Raw genomic sequence first — 21999 nt, forward strand, 5'->3', positions numbered from 1 at the left:
TTCTATTAGGACGGAGCAAAACGGAATTCCGTTATAATGCAAGTCTATGGGCAGCAAAACGGATCCGCCCTTCCGTCTTATAGGTTCCGTTATAACCCTGGACTCCATAACGCTAGTGTGAACTTTAAAGAGGTCGTCTACTTTGGATAACCCCTTTTTGTAAAAATGATCTATGATAATAAGCTTCTGCTGAGACCCCAGTAATCAGATGTCATTTATAAGGCAATCCCCCACAGCATCTGATCTATTTCCCTATAGCGCCTCCACAGGGGGACGGGCGTATGATACTTTCTGACGCGTCCCCTTTAATTCCACTGTTTTCTCCCCGCCGCCAGATGTCGCTATACACACAAACACACACACACCATCCTCCCCGTCAGTCCTTCGGACGCTCTATCCCAGCGCTTCCATCTCGTTGGCTCTAAACATTTCCTGGATACATACAGGTGACGGTAACTCCGGAATTGGAGAAAGAAGACGCCAGGGCGGCCGCTTACTGTGAAGACCCCCGTATGGTGACCTGAGAGCGGACTGAGTAGGGGGGAGGGGGTGCACAGTCGGGGACCGGCTGCTCTTCCGGTTGGGCTGCGTCGCCTGTGGCGCCACGTCAGTGTTTACCGTAGACACGTCACCTGCTGCTTGGTGGTCACGTGACTGCTCGTGCGCCCTGCTGTGCCTGAAGCATCCCTGGCAGCAGGGTTTACCCCATCACCCGTGGGGGGGCGACCACCACTACCTCATCCAGACCCCCTGGGTCAGAGCTCCCCCCCCCCTCACAAGAGCTAATACACCCCCACTGCCTGGGAGGGAAGTGACCCAAAGCTCCTGCACAGCCGCACTTGCCTCTCTGTTGGGAATTTTTTTATTATTTCAAAAATTGATCAATTTTTTTCCTCAATTTTTCTTGTTCAAATCTCCTAAACCCAATTCAGCTTAGAATATATAGGATTTATTTTCATTTTTTATTTATTTTTTGCAATTTAATTAAACCCGTCCGCCTTCTGGGAAATAATGTAAATCGTCTCTTTTCAAACGAAATCTCTGCCAGGGTATTTTTAGGGTTACCCGGAATTAAGAATGCCTTTTTTTTTTAATATTTTTGGGCAAATTTTTTTGCATTTGAGTAAAAAAAAATAAAAAATTCCAGAACAAACTTCCACCACTTGCTCATTTATCCAGCGTTGGGGTTTTTTCATTGCCCAAAATTGGTAAAAACACCCCAATCCCTGTGTGAAATTTATACTTTTTTTTTAAAAGAAAATCCGTGAATTGCTGCCTTAGAATTTGTGGACTATTTTGAGGGCCTGTTGCCGACCTCTTGCCTCTTTGCTCCCTTTTGGTTGCGTCGGTGCTCAGTTGGGGCCGCCCCTGATTATTTTTGCGTTGCTCGGACGCTCTGGACCACAACCTGTGATACATACGGACCGTCCTCTGTGCTTTTTTTTTGTGATGAACAAAGGCTATTTTGTAACTTTTTGATATAGTTTAGAAAATCTTTGCTATAAATAATTTTGTATATCCAGATATCTATAAAGCTATTTTATGGCAGCAAACATGGCGGCTTCTAACTGGGGCCTCATCATGAACATTGTGAACAGCATCGTGGGAGTGAGCGTGCTGACCATGCCCTTCTGTTTCAAGCAGGTGAGTTGGGGCGGTGGGTGACGGTGCCCGCGGTTGTATGTACGCTCTGCGCTGCAGTGTTCCTTGTGTTTTCATTACGCCACGTTTTTTAAAGGGGTTTCCCTGGTGTTTAATACTGATGACCCAACCTCAGGATAGGTCTACAATACCTGATCTGTGGGGGTCTGAACCACTTTAAGGCTACTTTCATACTCCCGTTTGGTGCGGATCCGTCATGGAATTGCAAAAACTGATCCGTTACAATAATGCAACCGCATGCATCCATTCAGAACGGATCCGGTTGTATTATCTGTAACATCGCCAAGACGGATCCATCATGAACACCATTTAAAGTCAATGGAGAACGGATCCGTTTTCTATTGTGCCAGATTGTGTCAGTGAAAATGGATCCGTCCCTATTGACTTACACTGTGTGCCAGGACGGATCCGTTTGGCACAGTTTCGTCAGACGGACACCAAAATGCTTCAAGCAGTGTTTTGGTGTCCGCCTCCAAAGCGGAATGGAATCCGGAATGTTTGACTACAAGAATGATTTCAACGTCATATATTTGATCCTGATGCTCACTATGTCATCTCTTTTCGATCTCCTATTTGAATGGATTTGTATGCCTTGTGTCAAACGGTCACTATATTTGTCTCATTGGCTGAAAAAATAATAAAAAGAGTTTTAAAACAAAGCGGAAAGGAGACGGAACAGAGGCAAGCTGATGCATTCTGAGCGGATCCTTTTCCTATTCAGAATGCATTAGGGCAAAACTGATCCGTTTTGGACCGCTTGTGAGATCCCTGAACGGATCTCACAAATGGAAACCAAAACGCTAGTGTGAAAGTAGCCTAAAACCTGAAACCGAACTCTGCTTTGGTTCCGACTGGTACCTCATACTTCACGAATAACTAACCTATTTTTCTCTGCAGCGTGGGGATGACATTTCTGAAACCTCATCCACTTTGCTCGTACTGTAAATGCTGTGGATTTACCCGCATGAAGTTCCGCTGCAATGAGTCCACCGCATTTATGCCACGTGTGGCCGTACCATTTAGCGGTATGGCCAGATGATTTGTATATGCGTGATGACCTGCAACGTGGATTTTAAATCTGCAGATTGTGAGTTTATGTTGTGGATTTCAGTCTTTGCTCTACCCCCCTGGGCAGCCCCTTTAAATGTGCGCAGCAGCAGGCGCTGATTTATTTCCCTTTGGGGGTACATCAAACAGGATATAATTCTTGCCGACAAATCCGCTGCAAAAGCCACACGTAACACGTGGATTTGACACTGATTTTGTCCTCCAAATATTATACCCTGCTTGACATACCCTTACAGAGCACCTCTCAGATCTGCACCAAACCCCATCCCGCGTTCCAGAGTCTTCAGGTTTGACGTGGCGGTGGGCGGCTGTCTCACCAGGTGGAAGGGGTCAGCAGACCGCTACTCAAGAGTTTAGTTCCCAGAATCTATCTCAAAAGCAAAGATCCATCCACTGGCCACCCCATCATACCTGCATATGGCGGCAAGAGGGATGGGATCGGGGACTGTTCAGCAGGTCCCAGAGGCGAGATCCACATCTATCAGACATTTATGGTTTCATAAATCTCTAAAATGGGAATACCCCCTTTACAATTGGTTTTCCCCCCAATAGCTGGTAGACTAAAGGAAGAGGGGGTCCTCTTGTATTTTTGCAGACTTCCCATATAGGACATTTTAAGATGACCTGTCAGGATTAGGCAATACCATAAAACCATGTGTGGGTATTTGGGTGTGCCCGTACCTGTTTATGACCCTGTGTGTCTTCTCTTGCAGTGCGGCGTGGTGCTGGGGACCCTGCTTCTCATGCTCTGCTGCTGGATGACCCACCAGTCCTGCATGTACCTTGTGAAAACAGCCAGTATGAGCAAGCGCCGGACCTACGCCGGTCTGGGTAAGAACCACCGACAGCATACAGCTGCGCCCTCTGTAGGACACCAGTCTAAGTGCATATAAAGGGGTTATAATTTAAGTCGTCAGCCCCATAGAAATAAATGGAAGGTGGCTGCGCATGCTTAGTGTGCCCTCCACCACTTTCGGGGCTCCGTTTAGGAGATAGGTGCGGGTCCGACCTCTGGGACCCGAACCTATCAGACAATGGAGGCATATCCTAGCAATATGCCCCCATTGTATCAGATGAGACAACCCTTTACCCTGGGTTCACACCTGAGCGTTCTGAAAGGAGCGCTCTGTATGCGCGATTGTACCGGCGTTTACAATCGCGCATACAGAGACAGGCGAACACACATTGTCGCGCGTTCCCGAATATCTATGTACGGGAACCCGCAGCAAAACGCCCCAAAAAAGCTCAAGAACTTGTTTGAGCGTCGGGCGTTTTACAGCGCGATCATACGCGCTGTAAAACGCCCAGGTGAGAACCATTCCCATAGGGAATCATTGGTTTCTCCTTGTTGAGCGTTTTACAGCGCGTAGGAACGCGCTGTAAAGCGCTCAGGTGTGAACTTAGGGTTAATGTTTATCATGGGGGAAATCCCTATGAAAGCACGGAGTGCTCCGTGCTCTGGTAATGCACATGCCTAGCTGCAATCACAGGCAAAACCACAACCAGTCCAGGTTTTCCAACAGATTTTATCCTTTACATGTGGCGCCAACCGGTCATTGGCTGCTGTGATGATGTCATCAGTGCTCAGCTGCTGAGGTCACAAGGCGCATGTCTCTGCAGTCATTGAAACGGCTTGAATTTTAAGGCTAGCTATAGTTGACTGTTTTTAAAAGTCTATTGCTTCATTCAAATTCCTGAGTGATCGTCAGGAGCCCCAGCGTTCGGACCCCCCCCCCCGATCAGGCACTTAGCCTGTATCCTGTGGTTGGAGGTAAGGACAACACCTTTAACGTTTTTTGCAGTTTTGAGGGTTTTCTGACCCCCTAAAACACTGATAGGACATGACAGCTGTCAGGGGAATGGTCACATGGCAGAGCAATGCATCTTATCTGGGAAGATAAGTGGCTGCCATATATCCATAGTAATCAATAGGGTGCAGAATGAAAAAACCCATGACGGCTGACATCAAGGGGCCGAATGGCTGTTAGGCTCTGTTCATACTACGGCTGTATTCTGTTTCTTCCGGGCTCCAATGTTCTTGGCTGAGCCCGCAGAACTAGTCCTGCAAGCAAAGCCTCCGAAATCCAGATGTGATGTACTGGCCAGTGGGTAGAGAACCTGAGCTAATAGACGAGGTTCTCTGTTCAGGACCCTCATCTGTTGGCCAGGGTGGGGAACACCGCTCCTGTCCTGCATTACACACAAAAGCCATTGATTTCAAAGGGCTTTGTCTAATGCTTTATTTGTCCTCTAGGGGCGCTGCAGGGAAATTGAACTCTTACTGTGAGGCTTCCCCCACAGATTACTGCTGATCACTGGGAGGTCCCAACAGGGAGATCTGCTTATCAGGGGGACCAGTAAAGATTGTCAAAAGCTGAGAACCCCTTTAAGAACGGAAGCCCTGGCAGTGGTGTGAACAGAGCCTAAGGCAGCCCTTGTAGAGACTGGTAGAGTCTGCAGACTGCGTAAAAAGTGAAATGAGCCCGTGCTGTCCACCTACATGTGACCACTATTATTTATATTGGCGAGGATCGTTCAGTACACGTGTAGTACCGCGCTCACGCTATCGGGTTGCATGATTCAGATGGAAGTACATGTGGACCTGTACATGGGATGGCTCAGGTTACGAGCTTATAAAATCAGGGTCATGGAATGAAACGTTAATCCAGGGTTGTCACCGACATCCGAAACTGCCCAGTGTCCATGGCGATGACATTAAATAAATATTTGCCCGTCTGCCTCTGCATTTCTTAATGGGACAGGAGCTGACTCTTAAAGGGACAGCACATTTTCAGATCCTGCAGAGATGAATTCAGAAGCGTATTATTATAGTAAGGCAGGGCTGGCCAACCTGCGGCTCTCCAGCTGTTCTAAAACTACAAGTCCCACCATGCCCTGCTGTAGGCTGATAGCTGTAGGCTGTCTGGGCATGCTAGGAGTTGTAGTTTTGCAACAGCTGGAGAGCCACAGGTTGGCCAGCCCTGTAGTAAGGCTTATGTAGCTCTTGGGGGCAGGGACGTTGTTCTTTGCCTCCCTCCCACAATCCTATTGTCTCTGTCACTCACTATCCTCTTACTATAGAATACGCGGCAGGGTGTGGCAGGGTGTTATAGAATTGGGGGTGGACAAACAGCAAAATAGTTCCAGCTCACCTGCTCCACTCCATAGGCGTGCAAGGAACCCCGGATCAGGGAAACAATTTTTTTTTCAGGAACATGCACTACGGATAGAATCCAGCCTTTTTATTTTGTGATTCTTTTAAAAATTCCATGAGCTGATCAGAGCGCTTTACGGTCTACGCGTTTCGACAAACTGTCTTATTCATGACCATGAAACGCGTAGACCGTAAAGCGCTCTGATCAGCTCATGGAATTTTTAAAAGAACCGCAAAATAAAAAGGCTGGATTTTATCCGTATTGCATGTGCTGTATTTTTTGGTCCTGAAGAAATTGGGGGTGGACGTTACAGAAAGGGACCATGCCATATGGGCCAAACATAATGTGTATAGGGGCCTCCCAACTCTTCCTGGACGGCAGATGTTGAATTTCAACATGTCCGATCACTTTTTTTTCTCAGGGATATGAGTCGACTGGCAGCTGTTATTGAACGTATGTACGTACCGTACATGCTCAGCCGAGCCAGGTGCCTTTGTGTGTGTGTGGGGTAATGCCATGGGTATGTTCACGCAGTGATTTTTGGATCATATTCCTTGTTAAAACCACGTGTATTCTGCCTCCTATTAGTTTCAGTGGTAATTCACGCCATTGTTCATGTGCGGATTTAAATCCATGACGCATGGCGCCACGTGGATTAACCCCATTGAACGGGGCTAAATCTGAGGCTCAAGTCCTAGGTTCTGACTGGTTGATATGGGCACCACCACTGTCTATGTTAGGCCTCATGCACACAACCGTTCCGTTTTTTGCGGTCCGCAAAAAACGGAAGCCGTCTGTGTGCCTTCAGCAATGAACGGAACGGGCGGCCCATTTTAGAAATGCCTATTCTTGTCCGCATAACGGACAAGAATAGGACATGTTCTATTTTTTGTTTTGCACAGGACCACGGAACGGAGCAACGGATGCGGACAGCACACGGAGTGCTGTCCGCATCTTTTGTGGCCCCATTGAAGTGAATGGGCCCGCATCCGAGCCGCAGTTTTTGCAGCTCGGACCCGAACAACGGTTGTGTGCATGAGACCTTACCCGTATATATTTACGCTGTGCTTTGTGTAAGGTCCTAATTCTCCTCTGCTTATGTTCTGCAGCTTTTCATGCCTATGGCAAGGCAGGGAAGATGTTGGTGGAGACCAGGTGAGCAGACAGATGTTACTTTCTATAGATTGCTCAGTTAATTTGTGACTGTTCTTCTGTGATACCCAACGATCAGCTGTAATCTATGGAAGACCTCACACATTAATTTCCCCACAGCGCCCCCCACAGGGGAATTGATGCATTGCATAGTTCACGTTGAAATCGCTAGGCTTGCTGTTCTCTGTTGTAATAACGCTTAGAGCGGTGACGGGGGGGTTTCTGAATGGGGCCGTGGTTCTTGTAGCTCCAACCCCATCCTCACTGATCTCCAAGGGACGGAATATACTTGCTCTGTCTGGAGCATTCCTTTAACCCCTTCACACATTCACGTACATGTACGTGAGGGAATGCGGGTTCTTGTCGCATCCTCACGTGCATGTGCGTGATGTGATCGGGCGGGTGCAGCCGTGCCCAATCCGCAGCACGGGCACAGCTGTTTACTGATACCCGGGCCCCTGCTACATCCGCCGGCATCTCTGTATGCGGTGATGCCGGCGGATTATCCCTTTCACATGCCGTGGTCAGCGCTGACTGCGGCACGTGTGGGGTTTACAGAGGGAGGGGGCTCCCTCTGATTCCATCTCCCCACTGCGCTTACTGTGTAAGACGCTGACAGTTCAATTCAGTACAATACAGAATGTATTGTACTTTATTAAAACAGAGATCAACCCTGAAAAGGTGAAGTCCCACAGGGGGACAAATATAAAAAGTGAAAAACAAGTTTTTTTTTTTTTTTTTTTTTTTTTTTATAATAAAGAAATAAAAATTTCAAGTAGAAAAAAAAAAAAAGCGTCCTTTTCCCAAAATAAAGTAACCAAAAAAAATAAAATAGGGAAAATAATAAAAGTATACATATCGGGTGAACACCGAAAAAAAAAAACTGTGCTAAAAAAAAAGCAATTTTTTTTGTCACCTTACATCACTAAGAGTGCACCACCACCCGATCAAAAAGGCATATGCCCTCCAGAATAGTACCAATCTAACAATCGCCTCACCCCGCAAAAAATGAGCCCCTACCTAAGACAATCGCCCAAAAAATAAAAAATGAACTATGTCTCTCAGACTATGGAGACACTAAAACATGATTTTTTATATATTTTTTTGTTTCAAAAATGCTGTTATTGTGTAAAACTTAAATAAAATTTAAAAAAAGTATACATATTAGGTAGAACCTGCTGTATAAAAATATCACATGACCTAACCCCTCAGGTGAACACCGTAAAAAATAAAAACATATTCAGAATATGGAGACACTAAAAAAATGTTTTTTTCAAAAATGCTTTATTATGTAAAACTGAAACAAACAAAACAAAGTTGTCATATTTGGTATTGCGTCCAAAACAACCTGTTCTGTAAAAATACCACATGATTGTCAGATGAACATTGTAAATAACAAAAAATAAAACCGGTGCCAAAACAGCTATTTTTTTGGGTTACCTTGCCTCACAAAAAGTGTAATATAGAGCAACCAAAAATCATATGTACCCTAAAATAGTACCAACAAAACTGCCATCTTATCCCGTTGTTTCCAAAATGGGGTCATTTTTTGGGGGTTCCTACTCTAGGGGTGCATCAGGGGGGTCTTCAAATGTGACATGGCAGCTTAAAATTATCTCGGTGAAATCTGCCTTCCAAAAACCATATGGCGTTCCTTTACTTCTGCGCCCTGCCGTGTGGCCATACAGTAGTTTACGACCACATATGGGGTGTTTCTGTAAACTACAGAATTGGGTCCATAAATATTCATGTTTGGCTGTTAACCCTTGCTATATTACTGGGAAAAAATTGATTAAAATGGAAAATCTGCCAAAAAAGTGAAATTCTGAAATGTTATCTCTATTTTCCATTAATTCTTGTGGAAAACCTAAAGGGTTAACAAAGTTTGTAAAATCAGTTTTGAATACCTTGAGAGGTGTAGTTTTTAAAATGGGGTCATTTTTGGATGGTTTCTATTATATAACTCTGTGATTTCTATAATTATATTTTTATCCGCACAATGCACCGTTTTGTGTAGGATGCCTTTGTGGGGCATGTGGACTGCGCCGGCATCCTCCATTGTACGCATTTTTTGCTGGGGATCGTTTGCTGCGGTCCACATGCGGTGGGACTGCTCCCCCAATGAGAAACACGCCACAGTGTTTGGGGTTTGAGCAGTTCCCCCATATTTGCCACTATATTTCTGTGATTTTGTTTCTATTATATAAGGCTCACAAAGTGACTTCCGACCTAAACTGGTCCTTAAAAAGTGGGTTTTGGAAATTTTCTGAAAAATTTCAAGATTTGTTTCTAAGCCTTCTAACGTCCCAAAAATAAAAATTTCATTTACAAAATGATCCAAAAATGAAGTAGACATATGGGAAATGTAAAGTAATAACTATTTTAGGAGGCATCACTATCTGTTTTAGGCTACTTTCACACTGGCGTTTCTGCGTCCGCTTGTGAGATCTGTTTCAGGGCTCTCACAAGCGGCCCCAAACGGATCAGTTCAGCCCCAATGCATTCTGAATGGATAAGGATCCGTTCAGAATGCATTAGTTTGGCTGCATCTGGTCTCCGTTCTCCTTTTGAGGTGGACACCAAAACGCTGCTTGCAGTAAGTCAATGGGGACGGATCCGCTTTCACAGACACAATATGGTGCAATTGAAAACGGATCCGTCCCTCATTGACTTTCAATGTAAGTCAGGACGGATCCATTTTTTTTGAAAGAATAATGCAAACGGATCCGTTCTGAACGTATACAAGCGTTTGCATTATTGGTGCGGATCCGTCTGTGCAGATACAAGACGAATCCGCACTGAACGCAGGTTTGAAAGTAGCCTTAGGCCGAATGCACGCGGCCGTGTTTCACGGCCGTGAGCGGTCCGTGGTAACACGGGCTGAATTCCTGCTGAGAGCAGGAACGCACGGCGTCATTGGTTGCTATGACGCCGTGCGCTAGCTGCCGCCGCCGCAGTACAGTAATACACTGGAATGATCTATACCGGTGTACTACTGTACTGCGGCGTCAGCAGGAAGCGCACGGCGTCATAGCAACCAATGACGCTGTGCGCTCCTGCTTTCAGCAGGAATCCAGCCCGTGTTACCACGGACCGCTCACGGCCGTGAAACGAGGCCGCGTGCATTCGGCCTTAGAAGCAGAGAAATTGAAATTTTGAAAATTGCTAAGAGAAAAATATGGAAAATTCAGCCCGCACTACCCCTAGCAGGTGCAGATTGCTATGGCGAAATAGAGATATAAATGTAAAGGCTCCAGGAGAAGTATATAGTGGGTTCAGCATGCATGTGAGTACTTGCATCCCTGGATCCGATGAAAGCTGTAATGGCACCGGACGGGGTTAAAAGCAGAGTGTGCTTGGCGTGCATGCTGTACCTGCGCTCCCTGGACTTTGTGGCTGTCATGGCCCATAAAAGGTAGGAACTAGTGTTAGGGACCACTCATGAAGGCGACCTTGACGTGGTGAGTGGCTTATTACGCTTTGGCCAAAATGTACACCAATGCCTTATTCAACATCCAGCATAGAGGCAGGGCAGAGTGCTGGTTGCAGAGTGCGATTGCATTTTGTGTTTTTACATTTGAAAATTGCCATTTTTGCCATTTTTCAAAATTTTGGGTAAATTTGGTTTTTTCTTTTAAATAAATTTTTTATAAATAAAAATGAAATATTTGGACTAAATTTTACCAGTGTCCATGAAGTACTATGTGACGAGAAAACAATCTCAGAATGGCCTGGATAAGTAAGTGTTTTAAAGTTATTACCGCATAAAGTGACAGATTTGCAAAATTAGGCTGGGTCCTGAAGGTGAATATTGATGCATTGAACATGGTGTCTGAGCTGCAGGCAGCTTCTTATAGAGCAGGACGAGCTGAGCAGATTCATATATAATTTTAAGGGAAGAGATTCAGTAAAATCTATTCATTTATTCATATAAATTCCTGCTCATTTTGGGCTTTGAAGTCAAGGAGGCGGTGCTATCAGTGATTGACAACTATCTCTGTGCACACATAGAAGGTTGTCAGACACTCGTAGGACCGCCTCCTTTACTTCAAAGCCCAGAATGAGCAGGAATTTGAAATTAATAAATTACAAGTTTTTATGAATCTTTTCCCATAAAACCATATATCAGTCTGCTCAGCTCCTCCTGCTCTATTACATGCGGCCTGCTGCTTACATTGCATTTTCACGGTGACCGGTTCCCTTTAAAAGTGTATTCCCACCTTGGACATTGGTGGAATATCGCTAGGATGTGCCCCCAATGTCTGATAGGTGCAGGTTCCGCCTCTGGCACCCGCATCTATCTTTTAGAACGGAGCCCGCAAACTGTAGGAGGTCGCACCGCGCATGCGCAGCCACCCTCCATTCATTTCTATGGGACGAGTGGTGTGCTCAGCTATTTTCAGAAGTCCCATTGAAATATATGGAGAGCGCACAGAGCAAGTGCGCCCATCGCTCCATTAACTTCTTGGCAATCCTATAGAGATGATGGAGGGCAGCCGTGCATGCGCGATACACCCTTCTGCACTTTTTGGGCTCCGTTCTCAGGATTCTCTAGGACCTGCACCTATCAGACATTGGAGGCATATCTTAGTAATATGCCCCCAGTGACCAAGATTGGACAACCCCTTTATCTTTAGTGGTGTTATAACCAGGCTGAATTCTTCTTGTTCAGGTCTCCTTCTGCTCCGTTCACCTCGCTGTCTTTTGTCTTTCACAGTATGATTGGACTCATGTTGGGGACCTGCATTGCATTCTATGTCGTGATCGGAGACCTCGGTTCCTCCTTCTTTGCCCGGTTGTTTGGACTGCCGGTAAATTAAATTAAGCTTTATCTGGTAATACTTGGGACTATGCTACATCAGATAAATGGTGACCACAGCTGGTCTGCATCAGCCTGCCGTCACCTGGAGAACCACCAAGGCTGTTCCCTGCCCCCTGTGGATGACATATAGCTAATACCATACAGTTATCTAGCTCCCTTCACACACATAAGCAGTAGTATAGCTTGGTGTTGTGTATTATCACTGCTTTTTGCTGTGGTAGACCTGTGTAATAGAGCGGCATTCTAGGTTAGGACATTCATTTTTCCTTTATCTTTTTATTCTCTCCTCGTCTAGGTGACGGAAGGTTTCCGCATTTTCCTCTTGTTCGCAATTTCACTGTGCATTGTCCTACCACTCAGCCTGCAGCGCAACATGATGGCTTCCATCCAGTCTTTCAGTGCCATGGCGCTTATGTTTTACACGGTTTTCATGTTTGTGGTAAGTATTAGAGCAAACACACAATGCACCAGCACTTTGCAAGCAGTCTAAAATGACTCTCCTTTCCTTGGCCTAGGCAACAAATGAATTGTGGTAGGTGTTAGTCTATTAACTCTGGTGTATTGCAGTTTTCACCAGTGCAAATCAGAAATATTGGCCTTATAACCACTATAAAATTGCCCTTATGTATAAGAATATGACTACTATAATACTGCTCCTATGTACAGGAATATAACTACTATAATACTGCCTCCTATGTACAAGAATATAACTACTATAATACTGCCTCCTATGTACAAGAATATAACTACTATAATACTGCCTCCTATGTACAGGAATATCACTACTATAATACTGCTCCTATGTACAGGAATATCTCTACTATAATACTGCTCCTGTGTACAGGAATATCACTACTATAATACTGCTCCTATGTACAAGAATATAACTACTATAATACTGCTCCTGTGTACAGGAATATCACTACTATAATACTGCTCCTGTGTACAAGAATATAACTACTATAATACTGCCTCCTATGTACAAGAATATATCTACTATAATACTGCCTCCTATGTACAAGAATATAACTACTATAATACTGCTCCTATGTACAAGAATATAACTACTATAATACTGCTCCTATGTACAAGAATATAACTACTATAATACTGCCTCCTATGTACAGGAATATAACTACTATAATACTGCTCCTATGTACAAGAATATAACTACTATAATTGCTTTTCTGTTCCGTTTGTCCAGTGTTTGTATATGTTTTATTTGACTGTGTATGTCTTCCACCATGTTTAGAGTAGTTGTGCTGATACCACTGTGACCATGACACTGCCCCAAATCACCATTTGAAAACCTAAAAGGATGACGAATGGGTGCAAGGTTTAGTTTAATCTGCAGCCTTCAATATCAGGACAAGTAACTTCGAGGCCCGGTGTTTGTTTGAAACTTATGTTGTGGTGACAGAAGTTCCCATTCACATGTGGTTACCTGCCAGCCAGTGCTACATGGAAGGAAGGGGCAAGCATACAATTTGCAGACATCAGATATCAGCGCAGTGTTTGTTGCTGTCCAGCGATTAGGGTCCATTCACACGTGTGTAAGTAATTTGCGTATCCGTGGATCCGCAAAACACTGACACTGGCAATGTGCGTTACGCATTTTGCGGACCGCACATCGCCGGCACCTAATAGAAAATGCCTAATCTTGTCTGCAATTGGACAAGTATAGTACAGTACATGTTCTATTTTTTTCGGGAACAGAATTGTGGACCCGGAAGTGCGGATCCGCAATTCCGTAACCGGGCAGCACATTGTGCGGCCCCATTGAAATGAATGGCTCTGCAATTCCGTTCCGCAAAATGCGGAACAGAATTGCGGATGTGTGAATGGGGCCTTATAATTACAATGGTGAAGGGGGTGTATTGTCCCTGGTACCCAGCTGAAAAGGACTTTGAGTGGAGTATTGTGATGAAAGCGCTATTTTTTAGCAGTGGTTATTGATTGAGGCAGATATTGATTCCTATAGGATGAGTGCAGATGCAATGCTGCTTCCAATTGTCCTTTTCAGGTGGATGACAGGCTCCGTGTCATCTCTTTTTGAGATCCCTATAGCTAAATCTCATGCTCTTTATAAAGTGTTTGTGTCTCAGGATGTTCAGCTCTGCTCCATCTGATGCATGACTGTAAGGAGGCAAGGTTATCCCACTAGTGTAGTCAGTTATCTGATACTATAATGCCTGTGACCCATATAAAGTATGCTGCAGCCTCCTCCGCCTGGGTATTACATTGTCATGATGTAACTTCATGGTCTTATTTCCTGTCCTTATCTCTCTGCACACAGATCGTGCTGTCCTCCTTCAAGCATGGCCTTTTCAGGGGTCAGTGGATGAATGAGGTCAGTTATGTACGCTTCGAGGGTGTCTTTCGTTGCATACCTATCTTTGGCATGTCTTTTGCCTGCCAGTCGTAAGTATATCCATTTTTTTGTTTTCCTGCTTGTAATTATACAGCTCTGGATTTATTATTGTGTGTGTTTTAATTTTTTTGCTGAGTGCAAAATTAGACAATTTTCTAATTAGTCTTCATTAAAAATGTCCTATTTTGCTGACGTAGAGTCTGTGTCACTTCTTCACCTAGCTGGTTGTCCTGCTGAATCTAGCATAAATCCATCTTGTTTCTGACTGCTCTCTCTGCTGGTGTTAAAGATATCAGCAGGGAGGGGGAAGAGGTTGTACATAGCAGATCAGAGTTTGGAAAACTTTACACAATCTGTAGATAAGGATGAAAGCATACATACACACACAGTTCAGTCTGCAGGCGGGAGAATCACATTCAAGTGTACAGAGAAAGCAGAGCACCCCCAACAGAATCCGGAGAGTGGGAAATCACCCAGCATCAGTGTCTGTCAGCACAAGGAAGAGGAGGTTCTCCTATTGAAGAAGAAAGCAGTCCAGGAATAAAGCTGTGCTGATAAGTGAGAGGTAGTGAAGGCAGCAGCATTCTGGACATACAGACCTCACATCCAGCATGTATGACTGGGAGGGACACGTTCACAAGAGGACAGTATGGAACTAAATGCAGGGGAACTGACTGGATCTGAAAATGAGCAAAGGGATGAAGATGGCTGACTGATCTCATTCTAGGGCAGCAGTCCCTTTTTCTGCCCAGTAGAATGGAGTGGGCCAGTTGTTAGTCCTGCGAGCATACATGGTCTAATTGAATAGGATTAACCACTTCAGCCCCGCTAGGTGAAACCCCCTTCATGACCAGAGCACTTTTTACACTTCGGCACTACACTCCTTTCACAGTTTATCGCTCGGTCATGCAACTTACCACCCAAGTGAATTTTACCTCCTTTTCTTCTCACTAATAGAGCTTTCATTTGGTGGTATTTTATTGCTGCTGACATTTTTACTTTTTTTGTTATTAATCAAAATGTAACGATTTTTTTGCAAAAAAATGACATTTTTCACTTTCAGCTGTAAAATTTTGCAAAAAAAACGACATCCATATATACATTTTTCGCCAAATTTATTGTTCTACATGTCTTTGATAAAAAAAAAATGTTTGGGCAAAAAAAAAAAATGGTTTGGGTAAAAGTTATAGCGTTTACAAACTATGGTACAAAAATGTGAATTTCCGCTTTTTGAAACAGCTCTGACTTTCTGAGCACCTGTCATGTTTCCTGAGGTTCTACAATGCCCAGACAGTAGAAAACCCCCACAAATGACCCCATTTCGGAAAGTAGACACCCTAAGGTATTCGCTGATGGGCATAGTGAGTTCATAGAACTTTTTATTTTTTGTCACAAGTTAGCGGAAAATGATGATGATTTTTTTATTTTATTTTTTTCTTACAAAGTCTCATATTCCACTAACTTGCGACAAAAAATAAAAAATTCTAAAAACTTGCCATGCCCCTCACGGAATACCTTGGGGTGTCTTCTTTCCAAAATGGGGTCACTTGTGGCGTAGTTATACTGCCCTGGCAATTTAGGGGCCCAAATGTGTGAGAAGAACTTTGCAATCAAAATGTGTAAAAAATGCCCTGCAAAATCCGAAAGGTGCACTTTGGAATATGTGCCCCTTTGCCCACCTTGGCAGCAAAAAAGTGTGACACATCTGGTATCGCCGTACTCAGGAGAAGTTGGGCAATGTGTTTTGGGGTGTCATTTTACATATACCCATGCTGGGTGAGAAAAATATCTTGGTCAAATGCCAACTTTGTATAAAAAAATGGGAAAAGTTGTCTTTTGCCAAGATATTTCTCTCACCCAGCATGGGTATATGTAAAATGACACCCCAAAACACATTGCCCAACTTCTCCTGAGTACGGCGATACCAGATGTGTGACACTTTTTTGCAGCCAAGGTGGGCAAAGGGGCACATATTCCAAAGTGCACCTTTCGGATTTCACCGGTCATTTTTTTACAGATTTTGATTGCAAAGTACTTCTCACACATTTGGGCCCCTAAATTGCCAGGGCAGTATAACTACGCCACAATTGACCCCGTTTTGGAAAGAAGACACCCCAAGGTATTCCGTGAGGGGCATGGCGAGTTCCTAGAATTTTTTATTTTTTGTCGCAAGTTAGTGGAATATGAGACTTTGTAAGGAAAAAAGAAAAAAAAAGAAAAATCATCATTTTCCGCTAACTTGTGACAAAAAATAAAAAATTCTAGGAACTCACCATGCCCCTCACGGAATACCTTGGGGTGTCTTCTTTCCAAAACGGGGTCACTTGTGGCGTAGTTATACTGCCCTGGCAAATTAGGGGCCCAAATGTGTAAGAAGTACCTTGCAATCAAAATCTGTAAAAAAATGACCGGTGAAATCCGAAAGGTGCACTTTGGAATATGTGCCTCTTTGCCCACCTTGGCTGCAAAAAAGTGTCACACATCTGGTATCGCCGTACTCAGGAGAAGTTGGGCAATGTGTTTTGGGGGGTCATTTTACATATACCCATGCTGGGTGAGAGAAATATCTTGGCAAAAGACAACTTTTCCCATTTTTTTATACAAAGTTGGCATTTGACCAAGATATTTTTCTCACCCAGCATGGGTATATGTAAAATGACACCCCAAAACACATTCCCCAACTTCTCCTGAGTACGGCGATACCAGATGTGTGACACTTTTTTGCAGCCTAGATGCGCAAAGGGGCCCAAATTCCTTTTAGGAGGGCATTTTTAGACATTTGGATCCCAGACTTCTTCTCACACTTTCGGGCCCCTAAAAAGCCAGGGCAGTATAAATACCCCACATGTGACCCCATTTCGAGAAGGAAGACACCCCAAGGTATTCCGTGAGGAGCATATTGAGTCCATGAAAGATTGAAATTTTTGTCCTAAGTTAGCGGAAAGTGAGACTTTGATTTATTTTTGTTTTTTTCTCACAAAGTCTCACTTTCCGCTAACTTAGGACAAAAATTTCAATCTTTCATGGACTCAATATGCCCCTCACGGAATACCTTGGGGTGTCTTCTTTCCGAAATGGGGTCACATGTGGGGTATTTATACTGCCCTGGCTTTTTAGGGGCCCTAAAGCGTGAGAAGAAGTCTGGAATATAAATGTCTAAAAATTTTTACGCATTTGGATTCCGTGAGGGATATGGTGCGTCCATGTGAGATTTTATTTTTTGACACAAGTTAGTGGAATATGAGACTTAGTAAGAAAAAACAAAAACAAAAACAAACAAAAAATTTCCGCTAACTTGTGCCCAAAAAAATGTCTGAATGGAGCCTTACCAGGGGGGGGGGGTGATCAATGACAGGGGGGTGATCACCCATATAGACTCCCTGATCACCCCCTGTCATTGATCACCCCCCCTGTAAGGCTCCATTCAGACATCCGCATGATTTTTTACGGATCCATGGATACATGTATCGGATCCACAAAACGCATGCGGACGTCTGAATGGAGCCTTACAGGGGGGTTATCAATGACAGGGGGTGATCAGGGAGTCTATATGGGTGATCACCCCCCTGTCATTGATCACCCCCCTGTCATTGATCACCCCCCCTGTAAGGCTCCATTCAGACGTCCGCATGCGTTTTGTGGATCCGATACATGTATCCATGGATCCGTAAAAAATCATGCGGACGTCTGAATGGAGCCTTACAGGGGGGTTATCAATGACAGGGGGTGATCAGGGTAATCAGGGTGATCACCCCCCTGTCACTGATCACCCCCCCTGTAAGGCTCCATTCAGACATCCGCATGATTTTTTACGGATCCATGGATACATGGATCGGATCCACAAAACGCATGCGGACGTCTGAATGGAGCCTTACAGGGGAGTGATCAATGACAGGGGGTGATCAGGGAGTGTATATGGGTGATCACCCGTGACCCGCCTGTCATTGATCACCCCCCTGTAAGGCTCCATTCAGACGTCCGTATGCTTTTTGCGGATCCGATCCATGTATCCGTGGATCCGTAAAAATCATACGGACGTCTGAACGGAGCCTGACAGGGCGGTGATCAATGACAGGGCGGTGATCAATGACAGGCGGTGATCAATGACAGGCGGTGATCAATGACAGGGCGGTGATCAATGACAGGGCGGTGATCAATGACAGGGGGGTGATCAGGGAGTTTATATGGGGTGATCATGGGTGATCAGGGGTTTATAAGGGGTTAATAAGTGACGGGGGGGGGGGGGGGGTGTAGTGTAGTGTGGTGTTTGGTGCGACTGTACTGACCTACCTGAGTCCTCTGGTGGTCGATCCTAACAAAAGGGACCACCAGAGGACCAGGTAGGAGGTATATTAGACGCTGTTATGAAAACAGCGTCTAATATACCTGTTAGGGGGTTAAAAAATTCGGATCTCCAGCCTGCCAGCGAGCGATCGCCGCTGGCAGGCTGGAGATCCACTCGCTTACCTTCCGTTCCTGTGTGCGCGCGTTCACAGGAAATCCCGGCCCTCGCGAGATGACTCGTATATGCGTCGTTGAGCGCAGGGCTGCCACCTCCGGACCGCACATCTGCGTTAGGCGGTCCGGAGGTGGTTAAAGGGCATCTGTCAGCAGTTTTGTACCTATGACTCCTGCTGGCCTGTTACATGTAGATTCACACTGAAGGCATCAAAACTATGAATTAACACATGTGGAATTATATACATAACAAAAAAGTGTGAAACAACTGAAATATGTACTATTCTAGGTTCTTCAAAGTAGCCACCTTTTGCTTTGATTACTGCTTTGCACACTCTTGGCATTCTCTTGATGAGCTTCAAGAGGTAGTCACCTGAAATTGTCTTCCAACAGTCTTGAAGGAGTTCCCAGAGATGCTTAGCACTTGTTGGCCCTTTTGCCTTCACTCTGTGGTCCAGCTCATCCCAAATCATCTCGATTGGGTTCAGGTCCGGTGACTGTGGAGGCCAGGTCATCTGGCGCAGCACCCCATCACTCTCCTTCATGGTCAAATAGCCCTTACACAGCCTGGAGGTGTGTTTGGGGTCAGTGTCCTGTTGAAAAATAAATGATGGTCCAACTAAACGCAAACCGGATGGAATAGCATGCCGCTGCAAGATGCTGTGGTAGCCATGCTGGTTCAGTATGCCTTCAATTTTGAATAAATCCCCAACAGTGTCACCAGCAAAGCACCCCCACACCATCACACCTCCTCCTCCATGCTTCACGGTGGGAACCAGGCATGTAGAGTCCATCCGTTCACCTTTTCTGCGTCGCACAAAGACACGTTGGTTGGAACCAAAGATCTCAAATTTGGACTCATCAGACCAAAGCACAGATTTCCACTGGTCTAATGTCCATTCCTTGTGTTCTTTAGCCCAAACAAGTCTCTTCTGCTTGTTGCCTGTCCTTAGCAGTGGTTTCCTAGCAGATATTCTCCCATGAAGGCCTTATTCACACAGTCTCCTCTTAACAGTTGTTCTAGAGATGTGTCTGCTGCTAGAACTCTGTGTGGCATTGACCTGGTCTCTAATCTGAGCTGCTGTTAACCTGCGATTTCTGAGGCTGGTGACTCGGATGAACTTATCCTCCGCAGCAGAGGTGACTCTTGGTCTTCCTTTCCTGGGGCGGTCCGCATGTGAGCCAGTTTCTTTGTAGTGCTTGATGGTTTTTGTGACTGCACTTGGGGACCCTTTTCAAAGTTTTCCCAATTTTTCGGACTGACTGACCTTCATTTCTTAAAGGGAACCTGTCACCAGGATTTTGTGTATAGAGCTGACGACATGGGTTGCTAGATGACCGCTAGCACATCCGCAATATCCAGTCCTCATAGCTCTGTGTGCTTTTATTGTGTGAAAAAAACGATTTGATACATATGCAAATTAACCTGAGATGAGTCCTGTCCCTGACTCATCTCACGTACAGGACTCATCTCAGGTTAATTTGCATATGTATCAAATTGTTTTTTTCACACAATAAAAGCACACAGAGCTATGGGGACTGGGTATTGCGGATGTGCTAGCGGCCATCTAGCAACCCATGTCCTCAGCTCTGTACACAAAATCCCGGTGACAGGTTCCCTTTAAAGTAATGATGGCCACTCGTTTTTCTTTACTTAGTTGCTTTTTTCTTGCCATAACACTATTCAGTAGGACTATCAGCTGTGTATCCACCTGACTTCTCCACAACGCAACTGATGGTCCCAACCCCATTTATAAGGCAAGAAATCCCACTTATTACACCTGGCAGGGCACACCTGTGAAGTGAAATCCATTTCAGGTGACTATCTCTTGAAGCTCATCAAGAGAATGCCAAGAGTGTGCAAAGTAGTAATCAAAGCAAAAGGTGGCTACTTTGAAGAACCTAGAATATGACATATTTTCAGTTGTTTCACACTTTTTTGTTATGTATATAATTCCACATGTGTTAATTCATAGTTTTGATGCCTTCAGTGTGAATCTACAATTTTCATAGTCATGAAAATAAAGAAAACTCTTTGAATGAGAAGGTGTGTCCAAACTGGTCTGTACTGTATATGCAAATGAGAATCTAGAAGCAACGGGGGCGTTGCCGCTGCACCTAGAGGCTCTACTCTCTCTGCAACTGCCCTACCCTCTGCATTTTGATTGACAGGACCAGGCAGTGAAAATGTAATCATGCCTGGCCCTATCATAGTGCAGAGGGCGCAGCAGTTCCAGAAAGAGCGGAGCCTCTAGGTGCAATGACAGCGCCCCCGTTGCTCCTAGAGGCTCATTTGCTTTTATTAAAACCTAATTTCTCTGAGCAATGCAGGCACATATGAACATGGGACCAACACAGACGTCTTCAGCTGCCAAGCGCACATGTAACGGGTCAGCCAGTGTCATAGGTACAAAACCGCTGACAGATGCACTTTTAAGAGATGAATAACTTTATTAACAGCAGACCCTACAGACAGACAACCATGCTTCACAATTAAATAGTGGTCACAAGTTTTTTGTTAATTTAAAGGGGTGCACCATGGTGTCAGGTCGCCTGTGGTTTGGGGTTGGTCACAGTTTTCTAGTCAGAGAATGTGCTTAGAAACCCCTTCAGTCCAGGGCGCCTGTCACACATCACCGCTCACAGGCCGGAACAGTCAGACCCATGTTCCTGGAGCCGAGGCCATAAAATGATTAGAAGGTCCTTCAAAGTGATAGGTTTATGGGGTCTCCCGGTGGCGGAGCAGTGGGCGCGCTTCCCGTTTGGTGTCACCAGGATCAGGTTTCACGGCCAGGCTTGTAGAACTCCATCCTGTTGCCGGGCTTTGATTGTAAAGGGATCAGGGCTTTACGATGGGGGGTTGGGAGATGCCTTATGTCTCTCAGCACCTTCACTAAGTGTTTGCAATCCTGGAAGTCCTGCTGACGGCCCTCATTCAGCAGGCAGCATTTGTGAAAGGAGGTGGCAATGAAACGTCAGCCTCCCCTACCCATATAAGTGCCCCGCATATATACATAACCTACGTACTCTGTAGGGTATGGATACGCTGATGGTACTGAGCTCCTTAAGTGATCCGATATTCACCCCCAGTGTCTGCTATAGGTCCAGCTTAGGATGGACCCAGTCCTTCATAGGCGGTGAGAGTATGAGCATGGTTCTGAGATAACTGGGTGACAACCATTATGTAATTACAGCGCACGTTGGAGCAGATATACCCTTTCAGAGATTTGGGAAAGCTGGGTGAAATCTTCGAGAGCGGTGCATAACGCATGAGGTTCTCATCTTGTGTCATGCACCGCCCTCACTAGACA

At 45.0% G+C, this 21999-nt stretch overlaps 1 protein-coding gene across 2 annotated transcripts in view; it reads left to right on the top strand.

Annotated features, from left to right (window-relative positions):
* The first annotated feature begins 397 nt into the window (after positions 1 to 397).
* The window catches only part of SLC38A10 (solute carrier family 38 member 10), a 65338-nt gene continuing 43736 nt past the window's right edge, over positions 398 to 21999 (top strand). The window contains exons 1-6 of one of the 2 annotated variants that reach the window (XM_044295885.1): positions 398 to 1644; positions 3444 to 3561; positions 6995 to 7040; positions 11755 to 11848; positions 12155 to 12298; positions 14156 to 14280. In XM_044295885.1, coding sequence (XP_044151820.1) covers positions 1543 to 1644; positions 3444 to 3561; positions 6995 to 7040; positions 11755 to 11848; positions 12155 to 12298; positions 14156 to 14280 — 629 coding nt within the window. In that variant the 5' untranslated portion in view covers positions 398 to 1542. The remainder of the gene's footprint in view (positions 1645 to 3443; positions 3562 to 6994; positions 7041 to 11754; positions 11849 to 12154; positions 12299 to 14155; positions 14281 to 21999) is intronic. The other variant, XM_044295886.1, reaches the window with a different exon arrangement.

Source organism: Bufo gargarizans, chromosome 6 (genome assembly GCF_014858855.1).
Source record: "Bufo gargarizans isolate SCDJY-AF-19 chromosome 6, ASM1485885v1, whole genome shotgun sequence".
Lineage (NCBI taxonomy): Eukaryota > Metazoa > Chordata > Amphibia > Anura > Bufonidae > Bufo > Bufo gargarizans.